Source organism: Gasterosteus aculeatus, chromosome Y (assembly GCF_964276395.1).
Source record: "Gasterosteus aculeatus chromosome Y, fGasAcu3.hap1.1, whole genome shotgun sequence".
Lineage (NCBI taxonomy): Eukaryota > Metazoa > Chordata > Actinopteri > Perciformes > Gasterosteidae > Gasterosteus > Gasterosteus aculeatus.
Window position 1 is genome coordinate 9260116 of NC_135709.1, and position 15822 is coordinate 9275937.

General features: G+C 48.3%; 1 protein-coding gene across 1 annotated transcript in view; it reads right to left on the reverse strand.

The window, feature by feature from the left end:
• The window catches only part of LOC120812481 (chromatin remodeling regulator CECR2-like), a 29296-nt gene extending 13951 nt beyond the window's left edge, over positions 1 to 15345 (reverse strand). Inside the window, exons 1-5 of the mRNA XM_078097515.1 lie at positions 15048 to 15345; positions 4212 to 4306; positions 1132 to 1315; positions 500 to 627; positions 180 to 263 (exon numbers count right to left, since the gene is read on the reverse strand). Coding sequence (XP_077953641.1) covers positions 180 to 263; positions 500 to 627; positions 1132 to 1315; positions 4212 to 4306; positions 15048 to 15182 — 626 coding nt within the window. The 5' untranslated portion in view covers positions 15183 to 15345. The remainder of the gene's footprint in view (positions 1 to 179; positions 264 to 499; positions 628 to 1131; positions 1316 to 4211; positions 4307 to 15047) is intronic.
• Between the last annotated feature and the right edge of the window lie 477 nt (positions 15346 to 15822).

A 15822-nucleotide genomic window follows, 5' to 3' on the forward strand; every position in this document is an offset into this window, starting at 1 on the left:
AGGCAAGTCACCAACTGACTGAGCTCAAAGGGAATCCTAAAACAAGTCTTCAAAAACCGGATTATGTGTCATCTTCTTAAGCAATAACTGCTGATTACATTTGATGGTTAAATGCAGATTTTTCTTTAGATATAACCGTGCAGATGTGGGCATTTCTCAGTTTTACGCTGTTGACTCACCACAGCTGAGGCTCTTCCAGTTTTATCTTCTTTGGCGGTCTTCCCCTTTTCTTTTTCTCTGGTAACGTCAGCTCAGTGGCTTCACTGAAAAACAACACAAAGCAGAAAGGAAGTCTTTACAATGATGGCCTTTTAACCAAGTAATAAGCACTAGGACACCTCTATGATTAACCCTTAACAGGTCTGTAAATGGGTCAAACCACGACTGCAATTACACACTTACCACATGCACCAGTTAAGCACAGACAACATGACGAGTGACACAACATTTGTCATCAGTGCACCTGGTATGAGGGTTAGAGAGAGGGAGAGATATTTACCCCATTTTCTCTGCTTTCCTCTTGGTTGGTTCTTCTTTGTACATGCGAGTGCCGTAAAAGTACCAGTAGAGGGCTCCATTTCCATCCTGCCCCAGTGGTTCCACTCTCAGGCTGTCTGCATCCAGGCCCTAATGGGGGGGTGGAGGGGGGCACTTAAATCATGGGCTGGTATTTTAAATCATTAGTCATTAGCAGGTGATGTCATCCTGTCCTTTGAGCCCACATGGCCGTGAATCATACACAGACATGGGCCACTTTCACCATCTTTCAGAGTAAATTCATAGATCTGCTTATTTATTTGGAAAAAAATGTATCTCCTGAAAAAACTGTAGGATATATTAGAGGGAGAGTATAAACAGGATGTAGGTATTGTGGCTATGGTGTTATTAGATGCACCCACATGCTTTGTTAGGTGTCTCATAAAAGCTTCATTGCTTCTAATTACCATAGTGTTAATGGAGTACAATGCTTACAGGCTGCGCAGGTCATAATTAAGTGGTTTACACAGTAAGTAACTACTTATCATAAAACAATAAGTACTTCCTAAATCTCTTGAGTAAAATGCCGAGCAGAACGCGTGCATGGAAGCAGATATGTCCGCGCGGCGTGAGCCGGTCCCCGTGGACGTTTACCTTGAGCAGGTCGAACACATCAGCGGCATCTAGACGGTAGTCGCACAGCCGGTGCAGCAGTTCCACCTGAGTGCGAAGAGGGAGGTCCTCGAAGGGACCCTCTCGAAGTGGGTTGGGCTTCCCTTCTTCCAGCTCCCACCGGTAGCTGATGATGTCGTCCAGGTAACTGCTAAATGCCTGAGGGCTAAAGGGGCGGAGCAAAGGCATGAAAAAAAACAAAAAAACGATGAGAAACTGAATGCAACAGAGGAAGGTGCAAAAGGGAAGGCATGGCTCATAAAACCTTTAACACCAGCTAAAATCTAATCTGATTATTTTTTAAAAGCAACGTACACACACACACATGTACCATTACATCATCATAATCAAATTTAGTTTTTCTTGCTGATGTCGTGGTCGTTCCATTGGGTGTCAGTTTCTATTTCACTTCATCCTCATTCTGGTTCAGTTCTTCCCACTTAAGATCTTCCATTGTATTGTTAGTATGGAGAGTTGTGGAGCAGTCAGGAGTTCAGGTTGGGGGTGCTGAGCAGGTTAAGCTGCAATAGGAGGGCGAGTTACAGCCCTCACTTCCTACTCGTCCCCCTTTCTAGTTTTGCTTACGGTACGCCAGCGATTCCCAAAGTGTGGGCCGCAATGAAGGTACTGCAGGTGGGCTGCGAGAGGTCGTTTACAATAAATAAATAAATAAATAAATAAAGTTTTTTTTAAAGTTTCGGAGAAACAAAGCTGCCGTTCTTGCCGAGCACTTTATGAGATTAAAGAGCGAGGGACGGTGCTCTTTTCTCTACAGTAGCTGAACCATCTTAACGGGGAAAATAAGTTATTCTAAAAGCAGCCAAAGATTTAAGGCGTGGATGGCGAGGGGGGCGGCGGGAGCGGACGCACCTCGCAGCATCGATCGGACCTTGAAAGCACCGTCTCCACCTGACTGTCAAAAACAACAACAGAGAGCGCGTAGAAAACTCCTTCGAGCGCGAGCAGAGATTCTCCTCGCGAGCAACGAAGTTCACGTTTCGCAAGCGAGCAAATACCTCGCGGAGACGGACTTTTGCTCGCGCGAGACAGACTTTTGCTTCGGGTGTTTGATTTTGGTTAAATTCTTACAGTCATTTAATCATTATGTTTTGATCAGAGTTGTGATTAAAGGTTTGGGTGGGCCGCGAAAGATTTTCAAATTTCAAAGTGGGCCACGGCATTCTTGAGTTTGGGAACTGCTGCGCTACGCTGTTGTCTCCTACGTTTGTTTTGTAGATGATTTGTTCGATTAAGGTCATCCCCTTTCAATACATTTGAAACACGCATGTTAGGAAAAAGTTATTTAGGTAGCCTATCAGTTGCAACCCCAAAATAATGGATTCATTAATCTGGTTATTGTCTAAATGTTTATTGGATCATGCGGTTATAAGGAACACCAATACAATAATAAGATGCAAATTATTAAAACAAATAATGAAAATAAATTAAGACAGAGGGTTTTTTGGGGGGGTCTATAGAGATCCGTCAGCATGGATCTCAATTTTATAATTGCAAATGCCTTGTAGCCATTGTTGGGAAAACATTCCACGTCTCAAAATCAAGTAATCCAGCAGAACGCGCAAAGTTCAAACCAGCCTATCGGCTTTAAAACCGAGGACACTGGACCGGGGCGGGGAGAAGAAGAAAGGGAAAGACTAGTTTCTTAGAATGACGGCAGAGTCGTATCTCTTCTACGAGTGGAAGGTGGTAAATAAACGTTGGTTCCGGTTTAGGTCTCGATTAATCTTTAGCTTTCAGCTCCGACTCCAGCTGAACGGAACAAGGGCTCGGGGCAGGGGTGGGCGCAGAGAAAGAGGGCCAGAAAAATGGCTTATCTTGAAAGAGCAGCGTGCACTTTTCACACAGCTGCAGCCCCCCCCCCACTCCCACTCGCCACTTTCCATCCTTCACCCTCCCACCCAACATGCTCCCTCCCTTCTATCCCCCGCTCCGGCAGAGTGTTTAACACATGCGGATGAAAAGGGCAGCTCTGTGAAAGGCCAGCGCCGGGCGGCAACCCCCGGGATGCCAGCGCCTGTCCAGTCCAATAAGGCAGGTTGTCCTCCTGTAAGCGGTCGCACGGGCGGAAGAACTGGACCCTTCCTGCCTCTCATCGCTTCGCTGGGACCACGGCGCTACTCTTCAAATGACAGGTTGGATTGGCGGGGGGGGGGGGCGTCTGAGGGGGAAGCCCCATGAGAGAGTAAACCCATGTTGGGATTTGGGTTAGAACTCACTTTAACATGGTTACGGAGGAGGAAGTTTCCGTGCTGCATACACGCCGTATGCTGCTGCAGAGGTGGAGCACTCGTTCACCACAGACCTTAAGTCATCGCACATTCTGACGCCTCAGCGACTCATCGCGCCGGTTAGTCAGACTTCCTATGGAGGCTCTCTTGGGTGCTATGACTAATTTAAAAAGGAGATGGAAATGCTGCTTTTATCTTTGCAGCTACCTGTCAAAAGATGGGGAGGAGGGACTTGTATTGATTATTTTTCCAGCGTGCCTAATGTTTTATTTTTAAAAAAACGTAGGGGATGGTCCCACTATGCTAGATCTGGTTGGATGAAGACCTAGAGTTCAGATGTACGGCTTTAAGCTACTAAATCCTTCTTTGACAAACTAAACAGTATCAAATAACTGAATATATTATTTGGCTGCTTGTTGTGGGACATTATTTTGGACTTGGGCCTTATTTGTTCACTATATTTGTGTTTCTCAAAGCAAGATATCAATAATTTACTTTTCTGGTATGGAAACCCAAACAAAACAGGACCTATCAATTTCATATTGGTATTTTATCACGAACACTTACTGAAGTGGGGCAAAAATGCACTGCTGAAACCAGGCTATTAACCCAAACTAGATTGATTTGTAAACCGCTAAACTTTGGTGTAATTTGCTGCTACCGTCAAAGTGCTGATATCATGAACCCCAGTGATTCCAGTCAACAACAAATTCTCCCTTTTAGGTTTTAAATTAAAACCTCATCTAACTTTTGGGATAAACTGCAGTGGCATTACTTCCACAGCCTTTGCCTTTTTTTAGATTCAATACTTACGTGATATCATTGCGCTGGTAGCAGCCTTGCAGAAGACAAGCAATGAGGTCCCTGAGGAAGTTCAGGTCCTGCTCTGACAGGGCTTTCTCCAACTCCTGGATGAACACGACAAGAGAGAGAGGAGGGTCAGAACACACAAGAAAAACAACAAACCAGTCCTCAGTAGGAATTTGCTTGTAGAACATATCAATGGTCGCCGCCGTTCAATGGAAAAATTCTGATACGGAGATTTCAGAGGAAAAGGGCATTATGATTAAAACAAAAACAAATTTTGACCAATCAAACGATGCATAGTCATCCTATAAGAAGAGAACAGGCAGTATCTCAGCTCCAAGTTGAGATACTGCACAAAGAAGAAGAAAATCATTACTGAGCCGACTGGTACTCAGGTAAATTCAGCTGGCAGAGGCAGAGGCGGACAGCAGGAGGGACGGTTAGAATGCGTCGCTGTCTCGGTGTGCCGGTGGTTGTTTGGCGATGGGAGGCAGTAGGGGCCTAGAGCTTCACACACAGCCGTGCCCTCCCACCCCCCCTCCTCTCGCTGACCAACCACAACGGAGCGCCCCACACTGCTTCCCAGCATGCACTGCTTTCTCCTCCAAATGATACCAAAAAAGTCTGGAGTAGAACATAACAGAGAACGAGAGAGAGAGGGAGGCTGAAAGGGCAGAAATGCAAAATGCATTTGCTTCGTCAGCCAAGTGTCCATTTCACCTAAAGCCCCCTGTAGCAGGTCACAAACAAGCCCCCTCAGGCTGGGAGCAAAGAGGAAAAAGAACGCGCCTCCCCACGGCTGACCACTCCTTCCTCTTACACTAGCAACAGATCAAAACTCTCTCTCTCTCTCTCTCTCTCCCCCTCTGTGTGTGTGCCACTCTCCCTACATCATCCACAGACGCACTACTACGGGTTCATAGGTTAAAAAAATACAAAACAAGAATCACCTCGAGGACAAGGAGGCACGCTCAATCATCGCGCACTCACTCGCCTCTTATCCGTCCGCCTCTCTCTAACGGAGCCTGGTCGAGCTTAGGGGTCGCGTACCCCCCGCCCCGCCACGGTAAACGACCGGAAGCCGCGTTCCAACACGTCAGGACGATGACAAACGGGGGAGGGGAAGAGCCAGAATGGTGGTTGAGAAAGAAGCTGAAGGAGAAGATACGCTTCATGTTCTGCCACAAGAGAGGGAGCCGCAAGCGAGAGAAAGACACCGGGAGAGCACTCGCGATGACGAGACGTACGTATATGCTACGTCTCACTAAGCACAGAAAGAACAGTTCATTAGGTTTGATGAGCACATTCTAACAACCCATTTAAAAAAGTCTACAAATCCAACGCTCTCACAGCGGCAAATTAAAAACAATTCTATGACACACCGTAAGCAAGAAGACTTTGTGGGTCAGCGCATGCGAGACGAAGGCCAGAGCGGACGAGAGGATATTTTGACTCTGCGGGTAGCGGGACTCATATTTTTCCAGCAAAGGTCCTTGTCTCGCTGTTTGGCCGCGCAGCTGTGCCCATGACCGGTGCTCCTCACAGGACGGAAAGGCAGCATGTGTGTCCCCGCGTGGACAAGCGTGTGCGCGTGTGTGTGTGCGCGTGGGAGATCCTGTGTCACGCTCCCTTCCATTTCCTGGTCCCCCTCGTCTGGCGGCCTCCGGATCGGACCGAGGCCATCCATCAGAGACGGGCTGCACTTTGATCTCGCTTTGCAAAAAAAAGAAAGTCTGGGTGGGGCAAGAAAGTCTGTGGGGGCACGGCCAGGGGGACGAGTGGAGAGTCAAGGAGGCAGATTGGAGGGCCTGCTACAGCCCCTGGATTAACGCCGCCCTGCTCCACCTTTGAAGTGCCACACTTCCTCTCAGATGGCAGATGGGTGGGGAATTGATGTAGTGTTTGTGGCCTTTCTTCGCCCCTGGCTCTCACTAACGCTCACGGGCTGAGAGGGACACGTCCTGTGAGCTCTGAGAACCTTTTTGCCTCCATCCGCCCATCGAACCAACGCACTAGGACGACACCACCCGCGACCTCTGGCAAACATGGGCAGCACAACACCACACTTTTACCGACATTCACGCGTGTCTCGCGGGATGAACGCTTTGCAGTACTTTTCCTGCTTCGCATTAATGATCAATGGGACTCGTAGATAAGAGAGCTGGGGGGGGGGGGCGATAAACTTTAAAGTGCACCGATCGAGAGCCAAAACAAATCCGGCCATTCGTATACACACACGCTCACGGGACAAAGATTGGAGGGAGAGTCAAGGCTTGTCAAAAGGTGTGTCATCACTACAGCCCTTCTGTAGGCCCGCCTTGCAAACAGCGGTTTGCCCTGAAGGTATTTGCTATTCCTCTCACCCTTCTCCCCTGCTGGCTTAACCTCTTACTCCTCTCTTCCACACCCTTTTTACTCCCACTGTGTTGCTCCATGTTGCCTACAAGGGCCTCTGAGGCATTCTATTATCCCTCCTCTTACGACACGTGAATTCCTCATCCCATGACACTAGAGGCAGAGCCGGTGGCTGGCTGCACTGAAGGCGAGGACGGTGTTGTGGTTTTTGTCAGTATTACAAGAGGGTAAGCTGTGGGCTAAAGTTTCAGCAATGGACCGATTTGAGGCCAAAACAAACAACGAAAAAGGTGCAGGGTCCAGTCGACAAACAACATGCATGTGGTTTGTCAAAAGTCAGGGAAGTTAAAAATGGCTTGATACACTTTCTCAATTAGCTCAATTATTCTCAATTAGCTCCCTCCTTCCGACACTGGTTTGGGTTGAATGCCTGGCTGTGATGACCATGCCTCAATGACGCATTGATGGAAATGATTGAGCGCTATTGACATCCAACAGACTTCGACAGACTCCCCAAAAAGAGAGAAAGAACTCTTCTATAACGTGGCTCGAACACGCATCCAGGAATAGTGCGTTGCACACACATGTGCTGTTTAAAGAGGGATTTAACGAAGCCACGCTGAAGACGAGCCTCCGCTCGGAGGACGCGACTCTGGGTCTCTGCTTGACCTGGGAGCCAGTGCGGAAAATGTTACGAGACAACGTGACATAAATCATCTGAGGAAGGCGCGGAGGAGACATCAAGGCTGAACCAAGATCAAGGCGGAAAACACCACCTGCATTTGCAGATAAAAATGAAACACCGATGGCCCCCCCATCATGTGTCCCATTCATATCAGAGCGAGAGAGAGAGGAAAAACTGAGATAGAATGTCTACGAGTGGGCCAACACAGAGAGAAAGAGAGGGACACACAGAGAGACGCAGGGTTGTGATAATCAGTGGAGCAGCAGATGTATCAGCAGCCCCAAGGTTGTGGCAGATCCACAAAGACCGTAGCATCGGGGGTTGGCCTCTCTGGCTCGCCTCACAGCAGATACTTTCCATGCCACTGCCGTTAACAGCCCCTCCGGGGTCTATATCACCAACAGTTGCGAGGATGTGTGCACAGCTAGCGAGAGGAGGGGACAGGAGGACGGGAGGGGATGCCTGTTTGTTGTGTAAAGGCCCCTCTCTCTTTCTCTCCTTTGCTGCTTTCTTTTTTTTTTTTCTTCCTCCCCCTACTCGGCTCCAGGAGCCAGCATCTGACAACCCCGCCCCCGCCCCCCATCTCCTCTCTCTCCCTCCCCCACCCCCTCTCACACACACGTAACCACCTCCTGCCACATGACAAACATGCACACGCAGCCTTAAACGCCGCAGGAAGACGCCCTCGCATCCTCAGGATGTGCCGTTCGCTTGATTGGAGGAGGAGCTAAGCGTCTCTCGGGTCGCTGCCGGTGGAACATCTGACTTACGCATCGAAGCAACACAACTTGCCGGCCAATAGGCCTGGACGGGGGTACTCTTGATTTACAGCCCTTTAAGCCACAGTGGACAATTCATGTCCCGCACGCACCTGTCTTAACGAGCATCAGAACACATTCAAACGGCTGCAGCCTCTGGGGGAGACGCCATTTGTTTATGAAAATATGTGAACAGGAAGAACAACAACAGTGACAAAGACTAAGTGCAGCTCGCACACCACGCAGGGCCAAATGCAACTGTGCTAGAAAGCTAAAAGCCCTTTTATCCTGTAAAGTCAATTCCAACTTCTCACGGAGTTGTATTATAGTGTGTCAGGGTTAAGGGGACAGGTGGGCTTTACGAGTGGGGAAGAAGCTGTGTAAGTGTCTGGGTGTGTGTTTATGTGTGGTGGGCTGGGGGGGGGGGGTTGAGGCACGGACAGCAGATCGAGCCTTTGCCTTGGCCCACCTCACCAGAATACGGGTGAGAGTCATTAACCACAGGAGGCCACCTGGTGCCGCCCTGAGCCCCCCCCCCCCATACTTCCATTCAGCTCCGAGGAAAACGCATCATGAACTTCAGTAAAATGGAGCTTCCTGCTTCAGCTTCCATCCCAGCGGTCCCATTCGCTCGCTGCGTCTAGCATGCGCCCGCATGTACGTGCACACACACACGCACACACACACACGCACACACACAATGCCTGCCGACCGTGAGCAGGGAAAATGGTCCCTGAGCAGGTTTGGTTGTAGACTCTGAGGGAGCAGTCTTGAAATGGAGAAAACAACATAAAGCAGATGGCTTGCAGCCTCACAAGAGGAAAGTAACCTTTAGCAAAGTGGTTTAATTCTGTATCTTAGGCGCCAAAATGTAACATGCAAGAGAAGCGGTGGCATATTTCTATTCACCGAGCCGAATTGTGTATCAGTCAAGATAAGATTTAAATTATTGCTCCACAGCACAGTTCACGTCACACAACCGTAAAACAATTGATGACGCGGTTAATTGTGGTCACACAAGCTGCCCACAATGCCGGTCGGCATTGACAACTAAACAACAGTGTTTTGGCTCACACGTTCATATTTTGACAACAAAACGTGTAAAAAAAGTGTGCCAACCACAAGTCCTCACTTAAGCATGAACCCCCCCTTCCCCTCCCGAGTGATCCGTCTAGTCAGCCAAGTGTGTGCCAGTCTGCACCTCGAAATAGGCCCGGCAGAGCCCAACTCAACCCTGGAATAATATCCTGCTCCCTTTTTCTACAACTCCCACTGGAAGGGAGCTGCTTTGGTGAAGTTCTCGCCGCTCGGTTTCTCCCGCGTCGCCTCAATTCTGCTCGAGGCCCACAGTGAGTCGGCAGCACGGGTTGGGGGGGGGGGCGCCCCAGACTGGAGACAGACACAGGGAACCATGGGGAGCTCCAACAATGGAGCCGGCCGAAACAAACCCTGGTGTATGTGCCTGCCCCCTCCCTGTGCATGCGCTCCCCATGTGAAGCAATCTGATGCATGTACTGCTGCTCTCACTTGTCAATCACAATTGGGATGGGTGGGGGGGGGCTCTTTACAAAGCCTCCTCTCGTTTGCCTGTGAGGGAGAGCATTTCAAAATAGAAATGTTCTTCATCTCCTAGAGTGTGAAAAAGTCTCGACGGCTTTATGCGGAGACAGATCTGGCGAGAGAGTGTCGGAGGTTGGAGTTTGTGAGGCTGCCAGGCAGGAGAGATGTCAGCAGGTGGGACCGGGGGGTGGAAGGACCGCTGATCTGGGACGAGGCCTGAGCGCTGTTATCGCATTAGGGCATTAAGCGGCTTACGGTTGAAGGTAAACATGTCGCCGGTGGCATTAAACGTTACTCGCCAGGCACCGATCCCCAATGAAGATGCTGATGTCAAAACAAACTCCGGAGAAAGCTCCACAGTCCAACCTCTGCTTTGAGGCGAGACACCGTTACCACAACCAATGATGGCACATCGCTCAAAAAAAATCCTTTGTCAAGGTCAGACTGGGGTTTGTCGAAAATACCGGAATGGTGGATAAAACTGACATTTCGAAATGTCTTCGACACTTGTACATGTCAAAAAACAGAATTCATCTGGAAATCCCCGATATGTCGAGCCAGTTGCCAGTGTTAAGTTTGTGTAGTGAAATGGGTCCTATAAGATAAGTCATAAGATCCTCGTCCTCATTGTGCATTACCGCTTTCAAAAGTGAACAAACATCTTAACACCACAAGTTTGACACAATTCTGGCAAGTCCCATTAAGAATCTGCTTTCTACAGTTATAATCCACAAAAATGGGAATTAGCATAAGTGGGGCCACGGTGGAGCAACGCGTAAACCCTGATCCTCTTCCCCGTTAATCCATTTGCTTCTAGACAACAGAAACATGGATGTGCTCATAGGCCGCCCGCTCTTGCTTATTTACCACATCTAATAGGACTAAAGCTTCTCTTACAATTGCACTGGGGACTTTGCAAAGAAAAAAGAAAAAATAGGACCCACTCCCCAGAAGGGGCTGCGGCAGCTAGCACCCAGTCGGAGCGAAAAAGCCTCCACCCTCCAGGGGGATGGGAATGAATCACCATCTGGGGTTTAGTCACGGGGATGCCAGGGGGCTCAGGGGGGTCGGGGGGGGAAAGGGAGAGAGAGCGACGGGGGCAGAGCCACGTCTAATGGGTGTGCTGGAGTGAGACAAGTGACGGCAAAGACAACGGAAGAGGTGGAATGAGAGGAGAGGCCTCCGACAAGACCAAACAAAACAGGCGGTAAACACAAGATGGGGGAGACGAAGCCGTGGTCGCCGTGTGATGGCGAGTGGGACGATATTTTCCAGTCCGCGAAGAGGAGCAGAAACGCCAATGAGTGCTTACACAACAAGCATCCGCACATCCACGCCGGCGTCCACTTCACCCGGCAGGTTAGACGTCGAAGTGGCGCTTATGGTGCGATTCAATATTCGTACGGCAACAGGTGGAGAGTGATGGTGCTGCCGATCTGTACACAATAACTCTAATCAGGTAACTTAAGAACACTTGTGTATGTGGAACAACTATGCGTGTGTGTGTGTGTGTGTGTGTGTGTGTGTGTGGCTTTAGAGATCGGGGGTGAGGAACTGAGAGTCATTATGTTAACAGGTAGAACGAGAAAATCAAGGTGCGGTTGGGATTACAAAATAAAAACGAAAGAATAATAAATGGGTCTGTCAAAAGCTTAAGCTGACTGTTAAAGCTGGGTGCAGTAGTTATTAGTAAGTGGGACATTTGACAATAGAATTTACTTAATTACTGCACTGGTGAAAAGTAAAAGCCCTTCATCTATGGCGTTATATTTGTGCCACAATCCTGAGCGCGTAATTGTTTTGAGCACAGAGAACTATATTTTAGCAAAGAAAAACATATTCCGTGCAGCCGTTGCTGCGCTCGCTCCACCTCTTCACTCTGCGCTCGCTCGACATTTCACTCACGCGCTCGCTCGACTTGCAGCAGCGTTACATTTGTGCCACAAAAGCAACCAATCAGAGAATTAAAGAAGGTCCATTGTGATTGGCTGTTGGTCTCCAATCACAACGCTAGTAGAACTACCTACAGCATCGCGGAAGCTCAGCGAGTTGTTGAAGTTTGCAGCATTTGTGCTAAATGCTAATGGCCTGGATTAAAACACTTGCTGTTCTCATCATTTGCTTCGGTCATGTCTGATGGTGGCTAGCCGGACTTCTAATATCACTTTTTTTCGTCTTCTTTAGGAAGCGTTGTGATTGGAGACCAACAGCCAATCACAACTGACCTTCTTTAATTCTCTGATTGGTTGGTTAGAAATAAGGCACTAAAGATTCAATGGAGCTACTTTTTTTTTCTTTTAGACGCTTGTGTTAGTAAATCAGCTTAGCATGGTCGGCTTATTGTTCACTTGAAGTCTAAAACTATGTTAGCAGCACGGGGAGGCGGTTCTTGGGCCCAACGGTGACATCATAAGAATGTTTATCATGTTAAATGTCTTCTATGAATACCTTATTAGTTATGCAGTAGTTCAGCATGCCGACTGTTAATATTTGACAGCAAACACAAAGTGCAGCAGTGACATCACCACCACACCCATTAGGACACATCCTCTGGGAACCACGAGTGTCTGTACAAATGTTTTTGCCAATCCATCAAGTAGATGGAAAGCCATTTCAAAGGATAAGTAAATAGATCATATCTGTGAATTACATCCATTAGCCTTTTAGATATTTCAGATTGTATCAAAGTGGCGGGCGAACCGACACACAGCTCAACCAACAACGCCGTCCATAGAGCCACGGCAACGTTTTTTCTGATCATACTCGAAGATTAGTCTTGATCCATAAATTAAAAAAAGTAAATCACTTCAGTATTCCGGCAACGTTTATATGTATGTAATGTTTGTAACATGTCTCTTTATTTTCTGAGCCATATTAGCTGAAAACATCTCGCGATGGAACAAGGAGTATTGTAACTATTGAAAAGATATCAAAACGCATGCCGGGCTTTATCATGTATAGCCCAAAATCGCAAATTACACATTTGCCTCAGAGGGCTTTACAGTACAAACGCGACATCCTCTGTCCCCAAACCCTCCCATCGGCACAGGAAAATGAAAAACAAAAACATGACAACCCTTCCATGGGGGAAAAAACTGCTTATTGGCAAACTGCACAAGCCATGTGGGTAATTTGTAAATGAAAAGGAAAAAAAAAAAGGAGCCACAGGCCACAAGTTTGATTTGAAGGCTCATAAATTGCCTGTGTGTCTTATCTAATCACAAATAATGGGCATCTCCGTATGCAACAAATGCACGACGATGTGCCAAACACGCCCCCGGCAGAACGGACGAGTCGAGTGGACGGCATAACGGGGACATTGATGTCTGGAGCCATGGAACAATGCGCAATGGTCTGTTTTGTACGGCTATCCAAAGAGACATGGGTGGGAGGGTGGGGGGGAGGGGCGCAAAATAAGCACTGACCATCACCGTAGAACGAAAAGATTGGTACCACAATAGCACTGTCAGACTCAGTTTCACAGGTTACAAAACATTGTGACCGCAAATGTGCCATCCCTTACAAAAGCTTTCATTACGAGAAAAGGCAGTGTTTTACTGACAGTAGATATTAAGTCAGATGCCTCGGCCATTCCCAATAACGATTACCAAGTGGTGGATTCGTCAGAGTTTTTAAGTCTCGGTGCAGATGTGCGAGTCGATGGGAAAGCACAGATCATTTATTGATTCCCAAAAGGTACCATCAGGTGTTTGCCCCACTCCTTCAAAAACACGTCTACCACAGGTGCCACCAGAGGGAAAATACATACATAGAGTTAGAGTTACTTGGGGATCTTAACATTCCCACATGTTTGTCCAGAAAATAGTAGCGCGGCGGTAAATACCGACAAAAGGACAGCAGCAGCCAATACAACACTGTGTCCACAACAATGGCCTGACGCTGTGCCCGAGTCTGTTGACACTAAAGCCCAGGACGGAGTGAAATCATTCGACGTCCCCCCACTCCGTCATGACCAGTGACAGTGGCTTCTTGCCCCAATTTGCCACCCCTGATTCTTAGGTAATCCAACCTACACATCCAGAGATTGTAACTGGAGCTGACTGACATTACCCAAGTGTTCTTACACAATCGCAGCCAACAGCATGTTAAAAGAGGAAGATTAAAGAAAAGTAACACCAAGTCAGTTTCCGATACAATACATATAATATTGATATAACATTGCTTGCGTTTCCATGGACACACATTTCCAAATCTAGTCGTGATGGGGGGGTGGGGGCACCTGTGTGCAACATGCTTAGTGATGCCTTTCCAAGACCAAGTTGCTGGCAGCAGCAGCAGAATGACCTCTGAACGGTGGTCAGTCACTTTTAAAGGAAGGAAGTGGAGATCACGGAATTACGACGCATTTGTGTATTTTTGATCCAACATCTCCTTAAAGGAGAAATGCAACAGCACAAGACACCCCCAACTTTCATGTAAACTACGACCCCCCTCACCCTCAATCTGGCTCGCACTCCGTTCAATAACAAAGCGATGCATACGTGTGCTTCTCCACCCCCCCCCCCCCCCCCCCCCCCCCCCCCAAGGGAGTGGGGAGGCTGTTGATGCGTGATGTTGACCGTACCGATCGCTCTAAAGTGTAACTCTTCCTCGATCAATTGGGGCTCCTCAGATACACGCATGCTGAAATTAAGCTGTTCTGAGAAGTCCGAATACATTTTTTAAAAGGATTATGGGTGTGTGTTTGTGTGTGTGTGGACGGAGAGGAGGGGGGGCGAATCGAGTGTCAAAGTTGTATTGTGCACCTTTAATCGTCGGGTAATACGTTTAGTTGGAGAAACCGGTGCGGGAAAGAAAGCGCGTTGAAAACAAAAAACGGTGCGCGGCGAGCGAGCAAACAAACAATGCCCGAGAAGCATCTGCGTCCCCGCGGCTCCTCCGGCCAGATGGCTCCAGACCGCCGGAACAATGAACTCCAACCTCGCGCTACCATCCGCACTTTTGCGTCAAATGACAACGACAAGGGAATCGACGCGGACACACGCAGAGCGGCAGGTCAAGTTATTACGGGAGTTTAAAAATAAATTTTTGGGTCGCTCTTCCGACACAAACACGCAGCTCTGGCCGGATGAAAACAAACGAGTGGCACATGGTTGTTACAAAGTTACCCGGGGACATCATTAAAATTAGCCTCACGCGAAACGTTTTATTGCGGATATCTGGCGATAAAACGCGCATCGTGACCGCTGAAACTTCAGCTGATGTCTCCCCCTTTTAAAAAAAACACTTTGAAGAACCAGCGACGGGCAACAGCTAGTTAGCGCTTAGCCGCGCTAGTTAGCTCGTTTCGTTACCCAGCGGGGTCGAGAAAGAGAGAGAAGTTCAGAGGACGTTAACCGGAGAGCCCGGTCGCGCGGAACGCGCTCCCCGGACCGAGCACGCGAAAAAGCTGACACAAACAACTTTTCATTTTCGCAACGAAGGGCATTGGTGCGGGCGACAGCAGCCGGGGTATTGATTTACCTCTATTTCGAAGTCAGGAAGGTTGAACGCCGTCCTGAACAGCGAGCAGAAGTGGGCTATGGCGGGGACTTCCCACCAAGACTGGATCTCTTCCACAGAAACTGTACATCCCTGGGACATTTTCGGACTTGACATAGCGCGCGGCGTCCGTTGTTCACATCAGAAGGTAGTTTCCTCAGCGACCCGCGGTGTCTTCGTAACATTCCAAACGCGACGGAGAAAAAAAAGTTGCTGGTGTCGTCCGTCTCACGCGGTTGCCATTGCGACCCGGAGAGCGCTACAATCTGTTCCAATCAGAGCCCAACCGGAGCCGAGCAGATGGGGGAAGGACGATACCATCACACGACGAGGAAGGGGGGGCGGCGATTACTTGTTACTGTAAATTCTAACTATATTTAGCAACACGCAATCTGCATAATGTCGAGCGTGTTTATATTTTAACAATGAAAACGAGGTTGCTAATACCTGTGCATTTGGACACTCGACTCATCACGGTACCGAAAGTCTAAAGTTGGCACCACCCCTACGGTTTGGTAGTGCAGTCGCCGTTTAAAGGGAACGCTTGTGACTGGTGAATGAATACAAAAAAATAATAACATGAAGCAGATATGAGCCAAATAACTGCCCTAAGTTACACCAATGTACCAATTGCCGTGTATTGTGAGTGTTAACATATATGAGTATATGCCCTCCATTGTCACAATCTGTTGTATTTACTTTCTTATATATTATAATATTGTGTGTTAAGCGGTAGCCAATAGGATGCCCCTGAATG